This window comes from Entelurus aequoreus, linkage group LG19, assembly GCF_033978785.1.
Source record: "Entelurus aequoreus isolate RoL-2023_Sb linkage group LG19, RoL_Eaeq_v1.1, whole genome shotgun sequence".
NCBI classification, from domain to species: Eukaryota; Metazoa; Chordata; class Actinopteri; order Syngnathiformes; family Syngnathidae; genus Entelurus; species Entelurus aequoreus.
Window position 1 is genome coordinate 9,867,034 of NC_084749.1, and position 20,497 is coordinate 9,887,530.

At 37.3% G+C, this 20,497-nt stretch overlaps 2 protein-coding genes across 3 annotated transcripts in view; one reads left to right on the forward strand and one right to left on the reverse strand.

Annotated features, from left to right (window-relative positions):
• The window catches only part of pex5la (peroxisomal biogenesis factor 5-like a), a 153,021-nt gene extending 143,833 nt beyond the window's left edge, over positions 1 to 9,188 (reverse strand). For both annotated transcript variants that reach the window (XM_062027845.1, XM_062027844.1), the window contains exon 1: positions 8,933 to 9,188. In XM_062027845.1, coding sequence (XP_061883829.1) covers positions 8,933 to 8,953 — 21 coding nt within the window. In that variant the 5' untranslated portion in view covers positions 8,954 to 9,188. The remainder of the gene's footprint in view (positions 1 to 8,932) is intronic.
• Positions 1 to 20,497, forward strand: part of dnase2b (deoxyribonuclease II beta) — a 108,109-nt gene that overhangs the window by 29,960 nt on the left and 57,652 nt on the right. The gene's annotated exons all lie outside the window — the stretch shown is intronic.

The window sequence follows — 20,497 nt, forward strand, 5'->3', positions numbered from 1 at the left end:
AGTATTATGTATAATACACAATAGTATTATATATGTAGTATTATGTTTATTACACAGTAGTATTGTGTATGTAGTATTATGTATAATACACATTAGTATTATGTATGTAGCATTATGTATAAATAATACACAGTAGTATTATGTATGTAGCATTATGTATAAACAATACACAGTAGTATTATGTATGTAGCATTATGTATAATACACAGTAGTACTATGTATGTAGTATTATGTATTAAATAATACACAGTAGTATTATGTATGTAGCATTATGTATAATACACAGTAGTACTATGTATGTAGTATTATGTATAATACACAGTAGTACTATGTATGTAGTATTATGTATAATACACAGTAGTATTATGTATGTAGTATTATGTATAATACACAGTAGTATTATATATATAGCATTATGTACAACACACAGTAGCATTATGTATGTAGTAATATGTATAATACACAGTAGTATTATGTATGTAGTATTATGTATAAATAATACACAGTAGTATTATGTATGTAGTATTATGTATAAATAATACACAGTAGTATTATGTATGTAGCATTATGTACAACACAGTAGTAATATAGTAAATGTTTCAAAAATGTTTGAAAAGGTAGCACATCCCAAAATTAAGACTAGTAGGACAAAATACTCACATTTCACTTGATTTATTGCTCACATCAAAAGAGAGGAACGCTTACGCGTTTCGGCACGTGGCCTTCGTCAGAGCGTTTAAGAGTACATACAATTTCAGTGTCAATTTATACATACACACACACTCAGAGTTCACAACTGGGAATTGGATCCAATTACTGGGGAACCAATCACATGTCTTCTTCCTTGCTGATGCTGTGACCAATTTTCAGGTGGAGCTTCTGCAAAACACTGTTGTTAGGACTAGCATACACTAGATGGCACTGGACTGGATACTGGATGACTACAATGACACAGAAGGAACAATTATGTTAAAAAACATTTTAGGCTATAGTCATCATTGAGTCCATTTGGTGTCATAGTATTGAGTGTGTAGATCCAGAACATTTCTCTCTGTGATAGTTTTTTCAAAATATCTCCTCCTCTTTTGGGCATCATGATTTGTTCAATCCCATAGAATCTTAATGAAGAGGGTGAACCGTGGTTTGCTTCAGAGTAATGTCTTGCAATGGCATAGTCCATATTGCCTGTACGAATTGCTGTTTTGTGCTCAGATATTCTTTGTTTTAGCGGCCTTTTGGTTTTTCCAATGTAGGCTAAGCTACAGGGACATAATAGCATGTAGACCACATGAGTTGACTTACAGTTGATGAATTCCCTTATTGGAATTTTCTTCCCAGTGTGAGGATGGTTAAATGATTTAGTTTTTGTTGTATTGTTACAGCAGGCACAGTTACCACATCTATACATGCCTGTTGTTGTTGTTGTTGTCAACCATGTGGTGGTCTTTTTGGGAATCATATTCTTATACATGACCATGTTTTTAATTGTAGGCGCTCTCCTGAAAGCAAAAAGAGGTGGGGATTTGCAGAGGTCCTTTAGTGTTTCTTCTGCTTGGAGCACATGCCAGTGTTTCTTGAGTGTCTCCTTTATTTGTGAAGCACAATGGTTGAATTCAGTGGAGAAACAGGCCCGGCTTGGATTCTTAGTTTTCTGAATGTTGGACAGGAGATCAGTACGAGCAGTAGTATTAGCTCGCTGTATGGCTTTCTGAATAGAGTTAGAGGCATAACCTCTTTCTTTGAACCGAGCAGCCATGATTATTTCTTTGGAGTGAAAGTCCTCAAGGTCTGAACAGTTGCGTTTGAGCCTCAAAAACTGACCCACTGGGATATTGTCCTTTAGGGGTTTGGGATGATTGCTTGTGGCATGTAATATTGAATTTCGTTCCATATCTTTTCTATAAATAGAAGTGTGAATAGCTCCTGTTTCATCTTTATGTATGCTCAAATCCAAATAATTAATCTTTTCAGTGCTATGTTCACAGGTGAATTTAAGGAACGCTGAACTATTGTTGAGATATTTCACAAAGTCCATCAATTCTTCTTGCGTCCCCTCCCAAAATATCAGGATGTCATCAATGTATCGTTTGTACAGTTTTATATTTGAATGGTAAGGGTTACTATTTGGGTCATGTATGACTTCTTCTTCCCATTTCCCTACCACTAATCCAGCTACAGAGGGCGCTGTTGCGGTCCCCATCGCAGTCCCTGCTTGTTGGAGATACCATTTGGAGTCATACAGCATGTAGTTGTGACTCAGTACATAGTGTAACAATTCTAATAGAAATTCATTAGGGGGATTGTGTGTTGCTTCTCTCTTGGATAGGTAATAGGCCACAGAGTTCAAAGCATCTTCATGGGGAATGCAACCATATAGGTTTTCAACATCAAGAGACACCAATATTGTATTCTGATTTGCAGTATATTCAGTCAGACAGTTAAGTACATCTTTTGTGTCTCCAAGGTAGGCGGGTAGGTCTTTCACAAAATCTTTCAAGAAGAAGTCAACATATTTTGACAATGGTTCAGTCACTGAGCCTCTTCCTGAGACTATTGGCCTCAATGGGGGTTCTGTAGGATGTTTATTGGCCTCAATGGGGGTTCTGTAGGATGTTTATGGATTTTGGGAAGACAATATATGATGGGGGTGACTGGGTGCTGGTTAGTCAGATAGGCATGCTCATTTTTTGTGATCCAGTTTGATTCGAATGCAACTTTCAGCAGACTGTCAATTTCAGATTTAAATTCATCCATAGGATTTTTCTCTAGCTTCCTGTAGGTGGGGCTGTTCAAAAGTTCAAGCATTTTCTGATGGTAGTATTCAGTGTCAAGGATACACACAGCTCCTGCTTTGTCTGCTGAGCGGATAGTGATTTCTGGATTGTTCTCCAACTCTTCTAATGCATTGCGCTCTTCAGAACTCAAGTTTGAGTATTTTGGGCCTTTATCTTTTTTTAACATTTTTTCAAGATCATTCTCAACTAATTTGTTAAATGTCAAAATCGCAGGGCTTAGGTTGGTGAAAGGGCAAAATGATGACTTTGGAGCAAAGGGAGAAGGTTTTTGTGTTCCAGTTTTACTCTCTTCACTTTGTGATGACTGTTCAGTTGAATATGCTGCATTTTTATGGAGAGGAGAGAAAAAGTGTTTCAAATGAAGTTGTCTCATGAACTTATAGGTGTCAACTTTTAGGTTGAAAGCATTGACTTTGTTGGTTACTGCAAATGAAAGACCTTTATTTAGAACTGAGGTTTGGGCTGGGGTGAGTGGAACTTTAGACAGATTCACTATGGGTGATTGAATTGTCTTGGGGATCTCCTGGGTGGACCTCTTCCCTCGTTTGCCCCGCCTCGTCTTCCTCTTCCTCTTCCACGTTGGTGTGGGTGGGGTAGATCTAAAAAAGGTGCTCTGCGGTTGGTTGTCAGATCCTCACTCTCACTTGATTGGTCACTCACAGCTGAGGGATAGTCATCAGATTGACGATAGACACCTGGTTTGGCTCTGATTCTCACACTGGGAAGAAAATTCCAATAAGGGAATTCATCAACTGTAAGTCAACTCATGTGGTCTACATGCTATTATGTCCCTGTAGCTTAGCCTACATTGGAAAAACCAAAAGGCCGCTAAAACAAAGAATATCTGAGCACAAAACAGCAATTCGTACAGGCAATATGGACTATGCCATTGCAAGACATTACTCTGAAGCAAACCACGGTTCACCCTCTTCATTAAGATTCTATGGGATTGAACAAATCATGATGCCCAAAAGAGGAGGAGATATTTTGAAAAAACTATCACAGAGAGAAATGTTCTGGATCTACACACTCAATACTATGACACCAAATGGACTCAATGATGACTATAGCCTAAAATGTTTTTTAACATAATTGTTCCTTCTGTGTCATTGTAGTCATCCAGTATCCAGTCCAGTGCCATCTAGTGTATGCTAGTCCTAACAACAGTGTTTTGCAGAAGCTCCACCTGAAAATTGGTCACAGCATCAGCAAGGAAGAAGACATGTGATTGGTTCCCCAGTAATTGGATCCAATTCCCAGTTGTGAACTCTGAGTGTGTGTGTATGTATAAATTGACACTGAAATTGTATGTACTCTTAAACGCTCTGACGAAGGCCACGTGCCGAAACGCGTAAGCGTTCCTCTCTTTTGATGTGAGCAATAAATCAAGTGAAATGTGAGTATTTTGTCCTACTAGTCTTAATTTTGGGATGTGCTACCTTTTCAAACATTTTTGAAACATTTACTGGATTACTTTTTTTTGGGTTTGGCACTCCATCTTGAATCACATTGAGAAGCGCAATCTCCTTTTTGAAACAGTAGTAATATGTATGTAGTATTATGTATAATACACAGTAGTATTATGTATATAGTATTATGTACAACACACAGTAGTAATATGTATGTAGTATTATGTATAATACACAGTAGTATTATGTATATAGTATTATGTACAACACACAGTAGTAATATGTATGTAGTATTATGTATAATACACAGTAGTATTATGTATATAGTATTTTGTACAACACACAGTAGTAATATGTATGTAATATTATGTATAATACACAGTAGTAATATGTATGTAGTATTATGTATAATACACAGTAGTAATATGTATGTAGTATTATGTATAATACACAGTAGTATTATGTATGTAGTATTATGTATAATACACAGTAGTATTATGTATGTAGTATTATGTATAATACACAGTAGTATTATGTATGTAATATTATGTATAATACACAGTAGTATTACGTATATAGTATTATGTATAATACACAGTAGTAATGTGTATGTAGTATTATGTATAATACACAGTAGTATTACGTATATAGTATTGTGTATAATACACAGTAGTAATGTGTATGTAGTATTATGTATAATACACAGTAGTAATATGTATGTAGTATTATGTATAATACACAGTAGTAATATGTATGTAGTATTATGTATAATACACAGTAGTAATATGTATGTAGTATTATGTATAATACACAGTACTAATATGTATGTAGTATTATGTATAATACACAGTAGTATTATGTATGTAGTATTATGTATAATACACAGTAGTATTATGTATGTAGTATTATGTATAATACACAGTAGTATTATGTATGTAGTATAATGTATAATACACAGTAGTAATGTGTATGTAGTATTATGTATAATACACAGTAGTATTATGTATGTAGTATTATGTATAATACACAGTAGTATTATGTATGTAGTATAATGTATAATACACAGTAATATTATTACAGAGTATAAAAATTCATCATAAGTCTTTTCCAGACGTGACGCTGCCAAGAAGTGCAGGAGTCATGTGTTTTATAAATACTGCATACTTGAGTAATACGTCATGAAATATTCACCTTGCTCTTTAATGCGCTTCAATTCTGACCTGCCAGTGTTTTGTTACGCAATCTTTGTGGGAGACAGGAAGTAACACTTTCAGGTGTCACACACTTTTTAAATCTTTGTGGGAGACAGGAAGTAACACTTTCAAGTGTCACACACTTTTTAAATCTTTGTGGGAGACAGGAAGTAACACTTTTAGGTGTCACACACTTTTTAAATCTTTGTGGGAGACAGGAAGTAACACTTTCAAGTGTCACACACTTTTTAAATCTTTGTGGGAGACAGGAAGTAACACTTTCAGGTGTCACACACTTTAAATCTTTGTGGGAGACAGGAAGTAACACTTTCAGGTGTCACACACTTTTTAAATCTTTGTGGGAGACAGGAAGTAACACTTTCAAGTGTCACACACTTTTTAAATCTTTGTGGGAGACAGGAAGTAACACTTTCAGGTGTCACACACTTTTTAAATCTTTGTGGGAGACAGGAAGTAACACTTTCAGGTGTCACACACTTTTTAAATCTTTGTGGGAGACAGGAAGTAACACTTTCAAGTGTCACACACTTTTTAAATCTTTGTGGGAGACAGGAAGTAACACTTTCAGGTGTCACACACTTTTTAAATCTTTGTGGGAGACAGGAAGTAACACTTTCAGGTGTCACACACTTTTTAAATCTTTGTGGGAGACAGGAAGTAACACTTTCAGGTGTCACACACTTTTTAAATCTTTGTGGGAGACAGGAAGTAACACTTTCAGGTGTCACACACTTTTTAAATCTTTGTGGGAGACAGGAAGTAACACTTTCAGGTGTCACACACTTTTTAAATCTTTGTGGGAGACAGGAAGTAACACTTTCAGGTGTCACACACTTTTTAAATCTTTGTGGGAGACAGGAAGTAACACTTTCAGGTGTCACACACCTTTCTAATCTTTGTGGAAGACAGGAAGTAACACTTTCAGGTGTCACACACCTTTCTAATCTTTGTGTGAGACAGGAAGTAACACTTTAAGGTGTCACACACCTTTCTAATCTTTGTGGGAGACAGGAAGTAACACGTTCAGGTGTCACACACTTTTTAAAGATTTGTGGGAGACAGGAAGTCACACTTTCAGGTGTCACACACTTTTTAAATCTTTGTGGGAGACAGGAAGTAACAATTTCAGGTGTCACACACCTTTCTAATCTTTGTGGAAGACAGGAAGTAACACTTTCAGGTGTCACACACCTTTCTAATCTTTGTGGAAGACAGGAAGTAACACTTTCAGGTGTCACACACCTTTCTAATCTTTGTGGAAGACAGGAAGTAACACTTTCAGGTGTCACACACCTTTCTAATCTTTGTGGGAGACAGGAAGTAACACTTTCAGGTGTCACACACCTTTCTAATCTTTGTGGAAGACAGGAAGTAACACTTTCAGGTGTCACACACCTTTCTAATCTTTGTGTGAGACAGGAAGTAACACTTTCAGGTGTCACACACTTTTTAAATCTTTGTGGGAGACAGGAAGTAACACTTTCAGGTGTCACACACCTTTCTAATCTTTGTGGAAGACAGGAAGTAACACTTTCAGGTGTCACACACCTTTCTAATCTTTGTGTGAGACAGGAAGTAACACTTTAAGGTGTCACACACCTTTCTAATCTTTGTGGGAGACAGGAAGTAACACGTTCAGGTGTCACACACTTTTTAAAGATTTGTGGGAGACAGGAAGTCACACTTTCAGGTGTCACACACTTTTTAAATCTTTGTGGGAGACAGGAAGTAACACTTTCAGGTGTCACACACCTTTCTAATCTTTGTGGAAGACAGGAAGTAACACTTTCAGGTGTCACACACCTTTCTAATCTTTGTGTGAGACAGGAAGTAACACTTTAAGGTGTCACACACCTTTCTAATCTTTGTGGGAGACAGGAAGTAACACTTTCAGGTGTCACACACTTTTTAAATCTTTGTGGGAGACAGGAAGTAACACTTTCATACATTATGGTTTATTACTGCATGTAGTGCACATGTTTTATTGTGTATTACTGCATGTAGTGTACATTATGGTGTATTACTGCATGTAGTGTACATTATGGTGTATTACTGCATGTAGTGTACATTATGGTGTATTACTGCACGTACTGTACATTATGGTGTAATACTGCATGTAGTGTACATTATGGAGTATTACTGCATGTAGTGTACATTATGGTGTATTACTGCATGTAGTGTACCTTATGGTGTAATACTGCATGTAGTGCACATGTTTTATTGTGTATTACTGCATGTAGTGCACATGTTTTATTGTGTATTACTGCAAATACTGTACATTGTGTATTACTGCATGTAGTGTACATTATGGTGTATTACTGCATGTAATGTACAATATTGAGTATTACTGCATGTAGTGTACAATATTGAGTATTACTGCATGTAGTGTACATTATGGTGTATTACTGCATGTAGTGTACATTATGGTGTAATACTGCATGTAGTGTACAATATTGAGTATTACTGCATGTAGTGTACATTATTGTGTATTACTGCATGTAGTGTACATTATGGTGTATTACTGCATGTAGTGTATATTATGGGGTATTACTGCATGTAGCGTACATTATGATGTATTACTGCATGTAGTGTACATTATGGTGTATTACTGCATGTACTGTACATTATGGTGTATTACTGCATTTAGTGCACAATATTGAGTATTACTGCATGTAGTGTACAATATTGTGTATTACTGCATGTAGTGCACAATATTGAGTATTACTGCATGTACTGTACAATATTGTGTATTACTGCATGTAGTGTACAATATTGAGTATTACTGCATGTACTGTACAATATTGTGTATTACTGCATGTAGTGTACAATATTGAGTATTACTGCATGTACTGTACAATATTGAGTATTACTGCATGTAGTGTACAATATTGAGTATTACTGCATGTACTGTACAATATTGTGTATTACTGCATGTAGTGTACAATATTGAGTATTACTGCATGTAGTGTACAATATTGTGTATTACTGCATGTACTGTACAATATTGAGTATTACTGCATGTACTATACAATATTGTGTATTACTGCATGTACTGTACAATATTGAGTATTACTGCATGTACTATACAATATTGTGTATTACTGCATGTACTGTACAATATTGAGTATTACTGCATGTACTATACAATATTGTGTATTACTGCATGTAGTGTACAATATTGAGTATTACTACAAAAATGTAACCGCGTTTATTTTCACAGTAAAATTCTGCCCACTCAGCTTTTTTTTAACTTTAAAATCCAACTTTTTTTCCCAGCCTACTGCTGATACTGGTGTCGATGATATCCTTGTTCTAGGGGGAAAGGGTGGTCTGACCCGAGTTTGGCATGTTTCACGTGTGACGTCACACTGCGGTGACGTCACACGGGCGGCATGACGGGGAAATAACGAGCGGAGCTGCAAGAAGTACACATGAAAAGTGGGAAAGTCTAAATCGATGCGTCGATGTTCGATAGCGGCACGAGGCTGACGACACACGTGGTCACGTGGCTTACCTGTACGTGGCCCTGGTACATGTTGAGGCTTGGCGGAGGTACTTGTTCCAGACTTGTCAGGCCGAAAGTGAAAGTGAAAGTGCTGCCATTGAGGAGAAGGTGAGGAGTTGGTGATGATGATGATGATGATGAAGAAGAAGAGCTGCCGTCCTCCGCTCAGGTGCTGAATGTTCTTGTGATGAAGATGAAGATGAAGAGGAAGAAGCAACGCCGGCATCGCTCAGGTGAAGAGGGGGGGTGAGGGGGGGGGTCTTTTAACGGGAGCCGAACGGGACAAAACCAAGTCCCGGTCTCCTCCTCTTCCTCCTCTTCATCATGTGGATTCTCCTCTTATGGCGCGCTTCTCTTCCTGCTTTGGCGCCCTGGAAGACTGCCCCCTAGTGACGTCATCGGCGCACTGCCTTCAATAATTCAATAAAACATTTATTTCCCTCTTTTTTTTTTTCTTTTTTTTTTTTTACTTTTAGCATTTATTTTTGTACGTTCTTTTGTGATTGCTCACCTGTTTTATGACGTATCTTCTCACACCTGGTGCAGGCGACCATCAACATATGTATTGCATGACATCAACAACCGCATGGGAGAAATGCTGCAAAATGTTACGTATAAAAACGTCTTCTTTTATTTTTATTTATTTTTATTATCTTTTTATTTTTTTTATTTTATTTTATTTTTATTTTTTTAATACACTGTAGCACTTTGACATTGTTTGCTCAATATAAAGTGCTTTTTACAAATAAAATATATTATTATTATTATCTTATTGAATAAAACATGCGATGAGGTGGCGACTTGTCCAGGGTGTACCCTGCCTTCCGCCTGAATGCAGCTGAGATAGGCTCCAGCACCCCCCGCAACCCCAAAAGTGACAAGCGGTAGAAAATGGATGGATGTAATATAAAACACACGTTTTAAGTTGAGAAGATATTTGTATTTATTTTATTTTATTTTTTGTCATCTGGTCACATGACAAAAAGGACGAATAGGCAAAGAGGAAGTGTTTTTGTTTTCTTTAAAAAAAAAATAAACGTTTTAAAAATTGTTGAGTAAAGTGAAAGTATTATAGGTAAACATTGGTTAAAATGAAGAATAATAAATACAAAAGAAATTGACTCATCTAAAATAACTTAAATTAAGCCAATAAAACGATAATTTAAGTGCATTTCTATTTTTTACCACTTTCCAATGTGTAATTAATCATTTCAAATCATTAATCCAACGGGGAAAGTTGGGTTTCACTTCCAAAGCTAACAGGAAGTTAGCACCAGGCTACCAGGAAGTACCAGGAAGACCATCTACGGTCCGTAATATCGTCAAAAGGTTCAGAAAATCTGGAGAAATCACTGCACGTAAGCGATGATATTAGGGACCTTGGATACCTCAGGCGGTACTGCACTAAAAAGCGACATCAGTGTGTAAAGGATATCGTCACATGTGCTCAGGAACACTTCAGAAACCCACTGTCAGTAACTACAGTTGGTCGCTACGTCTGTAAGTGCAAGTTAAAACTGTACTATGCAAAGCCAAAGCCATTTATCAACAACACCCAGAAACGCTTCGCTGAGCTCATCTAAGATGGACTGATGCAAAGTGGAAAAGTGGTCTGACGAGTCCACATTTCAGATTGTTTTTGGAAACTGTGGACGTCGTGTCCTCCGGACCAAAGAGGAAAAGAACTATCCGAACTGTTCTAGGCGGAAAAGTGTAAAAGGCAGCATGTGTGATGGTATGGGGGTGTATTAGTGCCCAAGACATGGGTAACTTACACATCTGTGAAGGCACCATTAATGCTGAAAGGTACATACAGCTTTTGGAGCAACATATGTTGCCATCCAAGCAACGGTATCATGGACGCCCCTGCTTATTTCAGCAAGACAATGCCAGCCACGTGTTACAACAGTGTGGCTTCATAGTAAAAGAGTGCGGGTACTAGACTGGCCTGCATGTAGTCCAGACCTGTCTCCCATTGAAAATGTGTGGTGCAATATGAAGCCTAAGATAGCAGAAGGGAGACTGTTGAACAACTTAAGCTGTACATCAAGCAAGAATGGGAAATAATTCCACTTCAAAAATGTGTCTCCTCACTTCCCAAACCTTTACTGAGTGTTGTTAAAAGGAAAGGCCATGTAACACAGTGGTAAAAATGCCCCTCTGACAACTTTTTTTGCAATGTGTTGCTGCCATTAAATTCTAAGTTCATGATTATTTGCAAAAAAAATAAAAGTTTCTCAGTGTGAACATGAAATATGTTGTCTTTGCAGTCTATTCAATTGAATATAAGTTGAAAAGGATTTGTTTTATTGTCTTTTTATTTACCTTTTACACAACGTGACAACTTCACTGCTTGCATGATAACGAGAGTAATGAGCAGTGAGGATGATGAGGTGACAGGATGAAGACGTGTGTCGGCGGACATTACTGAAATAGAATTCCAGAGATGAATCTAGAAGATGGAAGACTTTTATTACGGCGTGCAATTGAGGAATGAATAAGCGGATCATTAGCAGGACAGAAATAGGCGAAGACGGAACAGTTGGCAGGACCATTAATAAGCGCACGTACGGTGGACCACGTCTGACATGAACAATTCATCACTTCATAACACCTCATTTGGCGGATCAAATGAGAAAACAGTTCAGAAAAAACCATCAACATCTTGTATTTGTTCTGTGAATAAGTTCCATCTTTACATTTACACGCTTCAGGATGTCCGAGAAGGAGCAGGAAGAAGCTGAGCTTAGTCCGTCTGACCTTCCTTCTGAACCAAACATTGGTAACAAAGTGTTCAGGAAATAAGAAACCAAACATTAAGTCAGAACATATTGAAAAGTAATAGGAGTTAAATACAGAGATAAAGAAATACATATAGATATAAATAAATACAGAAATAAATAAATACAGAGATAAATAAATAAATACAGAAATAAATAAATAAATATAGAGATAAATAAATAAATACAGATATAAATAAATATAGATTAATAAATAAATACAGAGATAAAGAAATACAGGGATAAAGAAATAAATACAGAGATAAAGAAATAAATATAGAGATAAAGAAATACAGAGATAAAGAAAAAAATACAGGGATAAATAAATAGAGATAAATAAATACAGAGATAGATAAATAAATACAGAGATGAATAAATAGAGATTAATAAATAAATACAGAGATAAATAAATAAATACAGAGATAAAGAAATACAGAGATAAAGAAATACATATAGATATAAATAAATACAGAGATAAAGAAATAAATACAGAAACAAATAAATATACAGATAAATAAATAAATACAGATATAAATAAATAGAGATTAATAAATAAATACAGAGATACAGAAATACAGAGATAAAGAAATAAATACAGAGATAAAGAAATAAATATAGAGATAAATAAATACAGAAATAAATCAATACAGAGATAAAGAAATAAATACAGGGATAAATAAATATAGAGATAAATAAATAGAGATAAATAAATACACAGATAAATAAATAAATATAGAGATAAATAAATAGAGATAAATAAATACACAGATAAATAAATAAATACAGAGATAGATAAATAAATATAGAGATGAATAAATAGAGATTAATAAATAAATACAGAGATAAATAAATAAATATAGGGATAACTAAATACAGGGATAAAGAAATAAATACAGAGATAAATAAATAAATATAGAGATAAATAAATAGAGATAAATAAACAAATACAGAGATAGATAGATAAATACGGACATAGATAAATAAATACAGAGATAAATAAATATAGATTAATAAATAAATACAGAGATAAATAAATAAATACAGCGCTAAAGAAATAAATATGGAGATAAAGAAATACAGAGATAAAGAAATAAATATAGAGATACATGAATAAAGAGATAAATAAATACAGAGATAAAGAAATAAATATAGAGAAAAATAAATAAATGCAGAGATAGATAAATAAATACAGAGATAAATAAATAGAGATTAATAAATAAATACAGAGATAAATAATAAATAGACTATTAATATTGCTGTTATTATTCTAATATTGATCATCTTAAAGTTTGTTTTTAGTTTTAGAAGACATGCAGCTGTCTGGGGGGCCAAACACCGAATAAATGGGTCTGACTTTGGAGGCAGCAATGAAAGATACTTGTGTACTTGAAGAAGTTTTTGGAGGCAGTAATGAAAGATACTTGTGTACTTGAAGAAGTTTTTGGAGGTAGCAATGAAAGATACTTGTGTACTTGAAGAAGTTTTTGGAGGCAGTAATGAAAGATACTTGTGTACTTGAAGAAGTTTTTGGAGGTAGCAATGAAAGATACTTGTGTACTTGAAGAAGTTTTTGGAGGCAGTAATGAAAGATACTTGTGTACTTGAAGAAGTTTTTGGAGGTAGCAATGAAAGATACTTGTGTACTTGAAGAAGTTTTTGGAGGCAGTAATGAAAGATACTTGTGTACTTGAAGAAGTTTTTGGAGGCAGCAATGAAAGATACTTGTGTACTTGAAGAAGTTTTTGGAGGCAGCAATGAAAGATACTTGTGTACTTGAAGAAGTTTTTGGAGGCAGCAATGAAAGATACTTGTGTACTTGAAGAAGTTTTTGGAGGCAGCAATGAAAGATACTTGTGTACTTGAAGAAGTTTTTGGAGGTAGCAATGAAAGATACTTGTGTACTTGAAGAAGTTTTTGGAGGTAGCAATGAAAGATACTTGTGTACTTGAAGAAGTTTTTGGAGGTAGCAATGAAAGATACTTGTGTACTTGAAGAAGTTTTTGGAGGCAGCAATGAAAGATACTTGTGTACTTGAAGAAGTTTTTGGAGGCAGCAATGAAAGATACTTGTGTACTTGAAGAAGTTTTTGGAGGTAGTAATGAAAGATACTTGTGTACTTGAAGAAGTTTTTGGAGGCAGCAATGAAAGATACTTGTGTACTTGAAGAAGTTTTTGGAGGCAGCAATGAAAGATACTTGTGTACTTGAAGAAGTTTTTGGAGGCAGCAATGAAAGATACTTGTGTACTTGAAGAAGTTTTTGGAGGCAGTAATGAAAGATACTTGTGTACTTGAAGAAGTTTTTGGAGGCAGCAATGAAAGATACTTGTGTACTTGAAGAAGTTTTTGGAGGTAGCAATGAAAGATACTTGTGTACTTGAAGAAGTTTTTGGAGGTAGCAATGAAAGATACTTGTGTACTTGAAGAAGTTTTTGGAGGTAGCAATGAAAGATACTTGTGTACTTGAAGAAGTTTTTGGAGGCAGCAATGAAAGATACTTGTGTACTTGAAGAAGTTTTTGGAGGCAGCAATGAAAGATACTTGTGTACTTGAAGAAGTTTTTGGAGGTAGTAATGAAAGATACTTGTGTACTTGAAGAAGTTTTTGGAGGCAGCAATGAAAGATACTTGTGTACTTGAAGAAGTTTTTGGAGGCAGTAATGAAAGATACTTGTGTACTTGAAGAAGTTTTTGGAGGCAGCAATGAAAGATACTTGTGTACTTGAAGAAGTTTTTGGAGGCAGTAATGAAAGATACTTGTGTACTTGAAGAAGTTTTTGGAGGCAGTAATGAAAGATACTTGTGTACTTGAAGAAGTTTTTGGAAGCAGCAATGAAAGATACTTGTGTACTTGAAGAAGTTTTTGGAGGTAGTAATGAAAGATACTTGTGTACTTGAAGAAGTTTTTGGAAGCAGCAATGAAAGATACTTGTGTACTTGAAGAAGTTTTTGGAGGCAGCAATGAAAGATACTTGAGTACCTGAAGAAGAGAATGTGTGTCAGCTCTGCGTGCTGGGCTCCAACATTGCTTTGGTGCACGGAAGTGGACTTAGGGAAGTAGAAGAGTCAATTCTCCAAACATCATCAGCTCTTTTAAAAAAAAATTTTTTTTCAAAATCTCATTTGAGTGATTCTATTCAAGAAAGGTCAAAGGTCAAATCAGCTAGATCTGAGACCAAACTGAGAGAGTAATTCATGAAAAAGCATCAATCTGCTGCTCTAATTAAAATGTCTGAATGTGAAGTCATCTCCTCCATCCTCATTTATATTTCATGTGAGGAAGAAAGTACCAGTGACAGGAAACATGTCTACTTATGTATTTGTAAGGAAACTAGCTAAGGTTCAACATGTCTACTTATATACTGTATAGCAGCAGGGGTCCCCAACCTCCGGGCCGCACAAGAAAAAAATTAAATTTTTTTTTTTTTTTTTTAATAAATCAACATAAAAAACACAATATAGACATTGTATATCAATATAGATCAATGCAGTCTGCAGGGATACAGTCCGTAAGCACACATGATTGTATTTCTTTATGGAAAAAAATAAACCCCCCCCCCCCCCCCCCCGGTCCGCGGGACAAATTTTCAAGCGTTGACCGGTCCGCAGCTACAAAAAGGTTGGGGACCACTGCTGTACAGGATACACATGTACTACTGGATGTGTGTGCTGTACAGCAGTGGTCCCCAACCACCGGGCCGCGGACCGATTGGTACCGGGCCGCACAAGAAATTAAAAAAAAAAAAATTAAAAAAAAAATTTTTTTTTTTTTTTTTTTTAATGAAATCAACATAAAAAACACAATATATACATTATATATCAATATAGATCAATACAGTCTGCAGGGATACAGTCCGTAAGCACACATGATTGTATTTATTTATGTAAAAAAAAAAAAAAAAAAAATTTTTTTTTTTTTTTTTTTTTTTTTTAAATGATGAGTGTACACTATATGATACATATGATACACATGTACTACTGGATGAGTGTACACTATATAAGCACACATGATTGTATTTCTTTATGGAAAAAAATAAACCCCCCCCCCCCCCCCCCCCCGGTCCGCGGGACAAATTTTCAAGCGTTGACCGGTCCGCAGCTACAAAAAGGTTGGGGACCACTGATGTATAGGATACACATGTACTACTGGATGAGTGTGCTGTACAGCAGTGGTCCCCAACCACCGGGCCGCGGACCGATTGGTACCGGGCCGCACAAGAAATTTAAAAAAAAAAAAAATTTTTTTTTTTTTTAATGAAATCAACATAAAAAACACAATATATACATTATATATCAATATAGATCAATACAGTCTGCAGGGATACAGTCCGTAAGCACACATGATTGTATTTATTTATGTAAAAAAAAAAAAAAAAAAAAAATTTTTTTTTTTTTTTTTTTAAATGATGAGTGTACACTATATGATACATATGATACACATGTACTACTGGATGAGTGTACACTATATAATACACATGTACTACTGGATGAGTGTACTGTAAATGATAAACATGTACTACTGCATGAGTGTACTGTATATGATACACATTGGATGAGTGTACTGTATATGATACACATGTACTACTGGATGAGTGTACTGTATATGATACACATGTACTACTGGATGAGTGTACAGTATATGATACACATGTACTACTGCATGAGTGTATACTATATGATACACATGTACTGCTGGATGAGTGTACTGTATATGATACACATGTACTACTGGATGAGTGTACAGTATATGATACACATTTACTACTGCATGAGTGTATACTATATGATACACATGTACTACTGGATGAGTGTACTGTATATGATACACATGTACTACTGCATGAGTGTATACTATATGATACACATGTACTACTGGATGAGTGTACTGTATATGATACACATGTACTACTGGATGAGTGTACTGTATATGATACACATGTACTACTGGATGAGTGTACTGTATATGATACACATGTACTACTGGATGAGTGTACTGTATATGATAAACATGTACTACTGGATGAGTGTACTGTATATGATACACATTGGATGAGTGTACTGTATATGATACACATGTACTACTGGATGAGTGTACTGTATATGATAAACATGTACTACTGGATGAGTGTACTGTATATGATACACATGTACTACTGGATGAGTGTACTGTATATGATAAACATGTACTACTGGATGAGTGTACTGTATATGATACACATTGGATGAGTGTACTGTATATGATACACATGTACTACTGGATGAGTGTACAGTATATGATGCACATGTACTACTGGATGAGTGTACTGTATATGATACACATGTACTACTGGATGAGTGTACTGTATATGATACACATGTACTACTGGATGAGTGTACTGTATATGATACACATGTACTACTGGATGAGTGTACTGTATATGATAAACATGTACTACTGGATGAGTGTACTGTATATGATACACATGTACTACTGGATGACTGTACTGTGTATGATACACACGTACTACTGGATGAGTGTACTGTATATGATACTATAGTAGGTCCACAAAGGAAGTAGCCTGGTTAAATATTTCAAATATGTCGCTCATCAACTTGATCAGTGTGTGTGTTTGCACATGATTCATTATTGATGCAGCTCAAATATTCCCTCACATGTGTACACAGAAGTCCTGTTCATCCACACACACGCACACACACACACACACACACACACACACACACACACACACACACACACACACACACACACACACACACACACACACACACACACACACACACACACATGTTAGCGCTCAGCATTAAGCAGGATTGCAGTATTGCAGTGAAGTTGTCACGTTGTGTAAAAGGTCAATAAAAAGAGAATACAACAACTTATATTCAGACTGCAAAGACAACATACTTCATGTTCACTCTGAGAAACTTTGTTATTTTTGGCTAATATTAGCTCATTTGGAAATTGATGTTTCAACAAAGCTGGCCCAAGTGGCAAAAAATACTGATAAAGTTGAGGAATGCTCATCAAACACTTATTTGGAACATCCCACAGGTGAACAGGCTAATTGGGAACAGGTGGGTGCCATGATTGGCTATAAAAGCAGCTTCCATGAAATGCTCAGTCATTCACAAACAAAGATGGGGGTGAGGGTCACCACTTTGTCAACTCACTCTCTACCTCTCTCTCTCTCACTCTCTCTCTACCTCTCTCTCTCTCACTCTCTCTCTACCTCTCTCTCTCCCTCTCTCTCTACCTCTGTCTCGCTCTCCCTCTCTCTCTCCCTCTCTCTCTCCCTCTCTCCCGCCCTCTCTCTGTACCTCTCTATCTCTCTCCCTCTCTCACTCTCCCTCTCTCTCTGTCTCTCTGTCTCCCTCTCTCACTCTCCCTCTCTCTCTGTCTCTCTCTCTCTGTCTCTCTCTCTCCCTCTCTCACTCTCCCTCTCTCTCTCTCTGTCTCTCTCTGTCTCTCTCTCCCTCTCTCCCTCTCTTTCTCTCTCTCTCTCTGTGCCTCTCACTTCTCTGTCTCTCTCTCTCTCACACTCTCTCTGTCTCTCTCTCTACCTCTCTCTTTGTCTCTGTCTCTCTCTGTCTCTCTCTGTCTCTCTCTCTGTCTCTCTCTCTGTCTCTCTATGTCTCTCTCTGTCTCTCTCTGTCTCTCTCTCTGTCTCTCTCTCTGTCTCTCTATGTCTCTCTCTGTCTCTCTCTGTCTCTCTCCCTCTTTTTCTCTCTCCCTCTCTCCCTCTGTCTGATTCTCTCTCTCCACCTCTCTCTCTCTCTGTCTCTCTCTCTCTCTCTCTCTATTTCTGTCTCTGTCTCTCCCTCTCTCTCTCTGTCTGTCTCTCTCTCCCCCTCTCCCCTACCTTTCTCTCCCTCTTCCTCTACCTCTCTCTCTCTGTCTCTCTCTCCTCTCTCTCTCCCTCTCTCGCTCCCCCCCCCTCTCTGTCTCTCTGTCTCTCTCTCGCCCTCTCTCTCTACCTCTCTCCCTCTCTCTCTCTCCCTCTCTCTGTACCTCTCACTTATCTGTCTCTCTCTCTCTCTATCTCCCTCTTTCTCTCTCTCCCTCTCTCTCCCTCTCTCTCCCTCTCTCTCCCTCTCTCTCCCTCTCTCTCCCTCTCTCTCCCTCTCTCTCACCCTCTCTCTCTCTTGCCGCCAAAAGGCGTGTACTGGGAGGAGCTGCGTCAGACAGATGGCGAGTGTGGTTCGTTAGTGTGTTTGCTGATAATTACCTGAGTCGGGCAGAGATTGTAATTAGACATCGTGTTCCCCCCCCCTGCCCCAACCCCTGTCACGCTGTGGTTATTTTCTTTGACTCATTTCACATCAACATTTCTCCAACATTCCTCACTGCACAGTAATGATAGTAGGAATGATTCCTGATGACGTCATTGGACGATCACTAACAAAACCCACCTATTTAGGTTGGCTTTTGTTTGTGTTCTCCGGTGTTTTGTGTTAGTTCCTGTCCTGTGCTTTTATTTTGGTGGCTTTTCCGGTTTTGTTGGTGTTTTCCCGCGGCTGCTTCACTTTTGTCCGAGCGCATTTCCCCTCACCTGTTTTCGGTTTGCAATCAAGACTATTTCAGTTGATCCTTGTTCTGCCGTGGTTGTGGGGACATTGTTGATGATGTTATCTATTCTCTGGTGGCCAGAGGCGATCCTCTTTGATGCTCAGTGCAAGTACGCTCCTCCGCATTTCCTGGAAGTGTTTTGTTTTTGTCAAGGGTAAATACTTGCTCCAGGAGACGGGTTGGCGGGCAGCAACACAGCGGTGTGTGTTCTCACGTGTTTAATGGCCGCCTCGTTAGATCGTCAACCCAAGTCACCTGAGCGGACTTCCTGGAGTCGATCGATTTTTTTGAAGGATGAAAGCCTGGTAGTCCCGTCAAGGTCCAGACCTCAGGGATGTGCCGCAGTCAAGAGACGCAAAACTGGCCTCATCACATGGAACACCAGTTGAGTGGTGGGAGGGAATCACGCGGCGTCCGTGCCAAGGTCCGTCACTCTTTCAACAACATGGCCGCCTCACATGACTTCCAACAAAAGCTTGACTTCTCTCATTCTGTCTGTTTGACAGGAAGTGACAAGACCGTGGAACTCATCTAGTCCTTAGTTTCACTTTTGTCTGTTTGACAGGAAGTGCAAAGACTGTAGAACTCATCTAGTCCTTAGTTTCACTTATGTCTGTTTGACCGGAAGTGAAAAGACCGTGGAACTCATCTAGTCCTTAGTTTCACTTCTGTCTGTTTGACAGGAAGTGAAAAGACCGTGGAATCTATCTAGTCCTTAGTTTCACTTGTGTCTGTTTGACAGGAAGTGAATAGACAGTGGAACTCATCTAGTCCCTAGTTTCACTTCTGTCTGTTTGACAGGAAGTGAAAAGACTGTGGAACACATCTAATCCTTAGTTTCACTTCTGTCTGTTTGACAGAAAGTGACAAGACCGTGGCAGTCATCTAATCCTTAGTTTCACTTCTGTCTGTTTGACAGGAAGTGAAAAGACTGTGGAACGCATCTAATCCTTAGTTTCACTTCTGTCTGTTTGACAGGAAGTGACAAGACCGTGGCACTCATCTAATTCTTAGTTTCACTTCTGTCTGTTTGACTGGAAGTGAAAAGACTGTGGAACTTATCTAGTCCTTAGTTTCACTTTTGGCCATTTTGACAGGAAATGAATAGACCGTGGAACTCATCTAGTCCTTAGTTTCACTTCTGTCTGTTTGACAGGAAGTGACAAGACCGTGGACCTCCTTAGTTTCACTTCTGTCTGTTTGACAGAAAGTGACAAGACCGTGGCACTCATC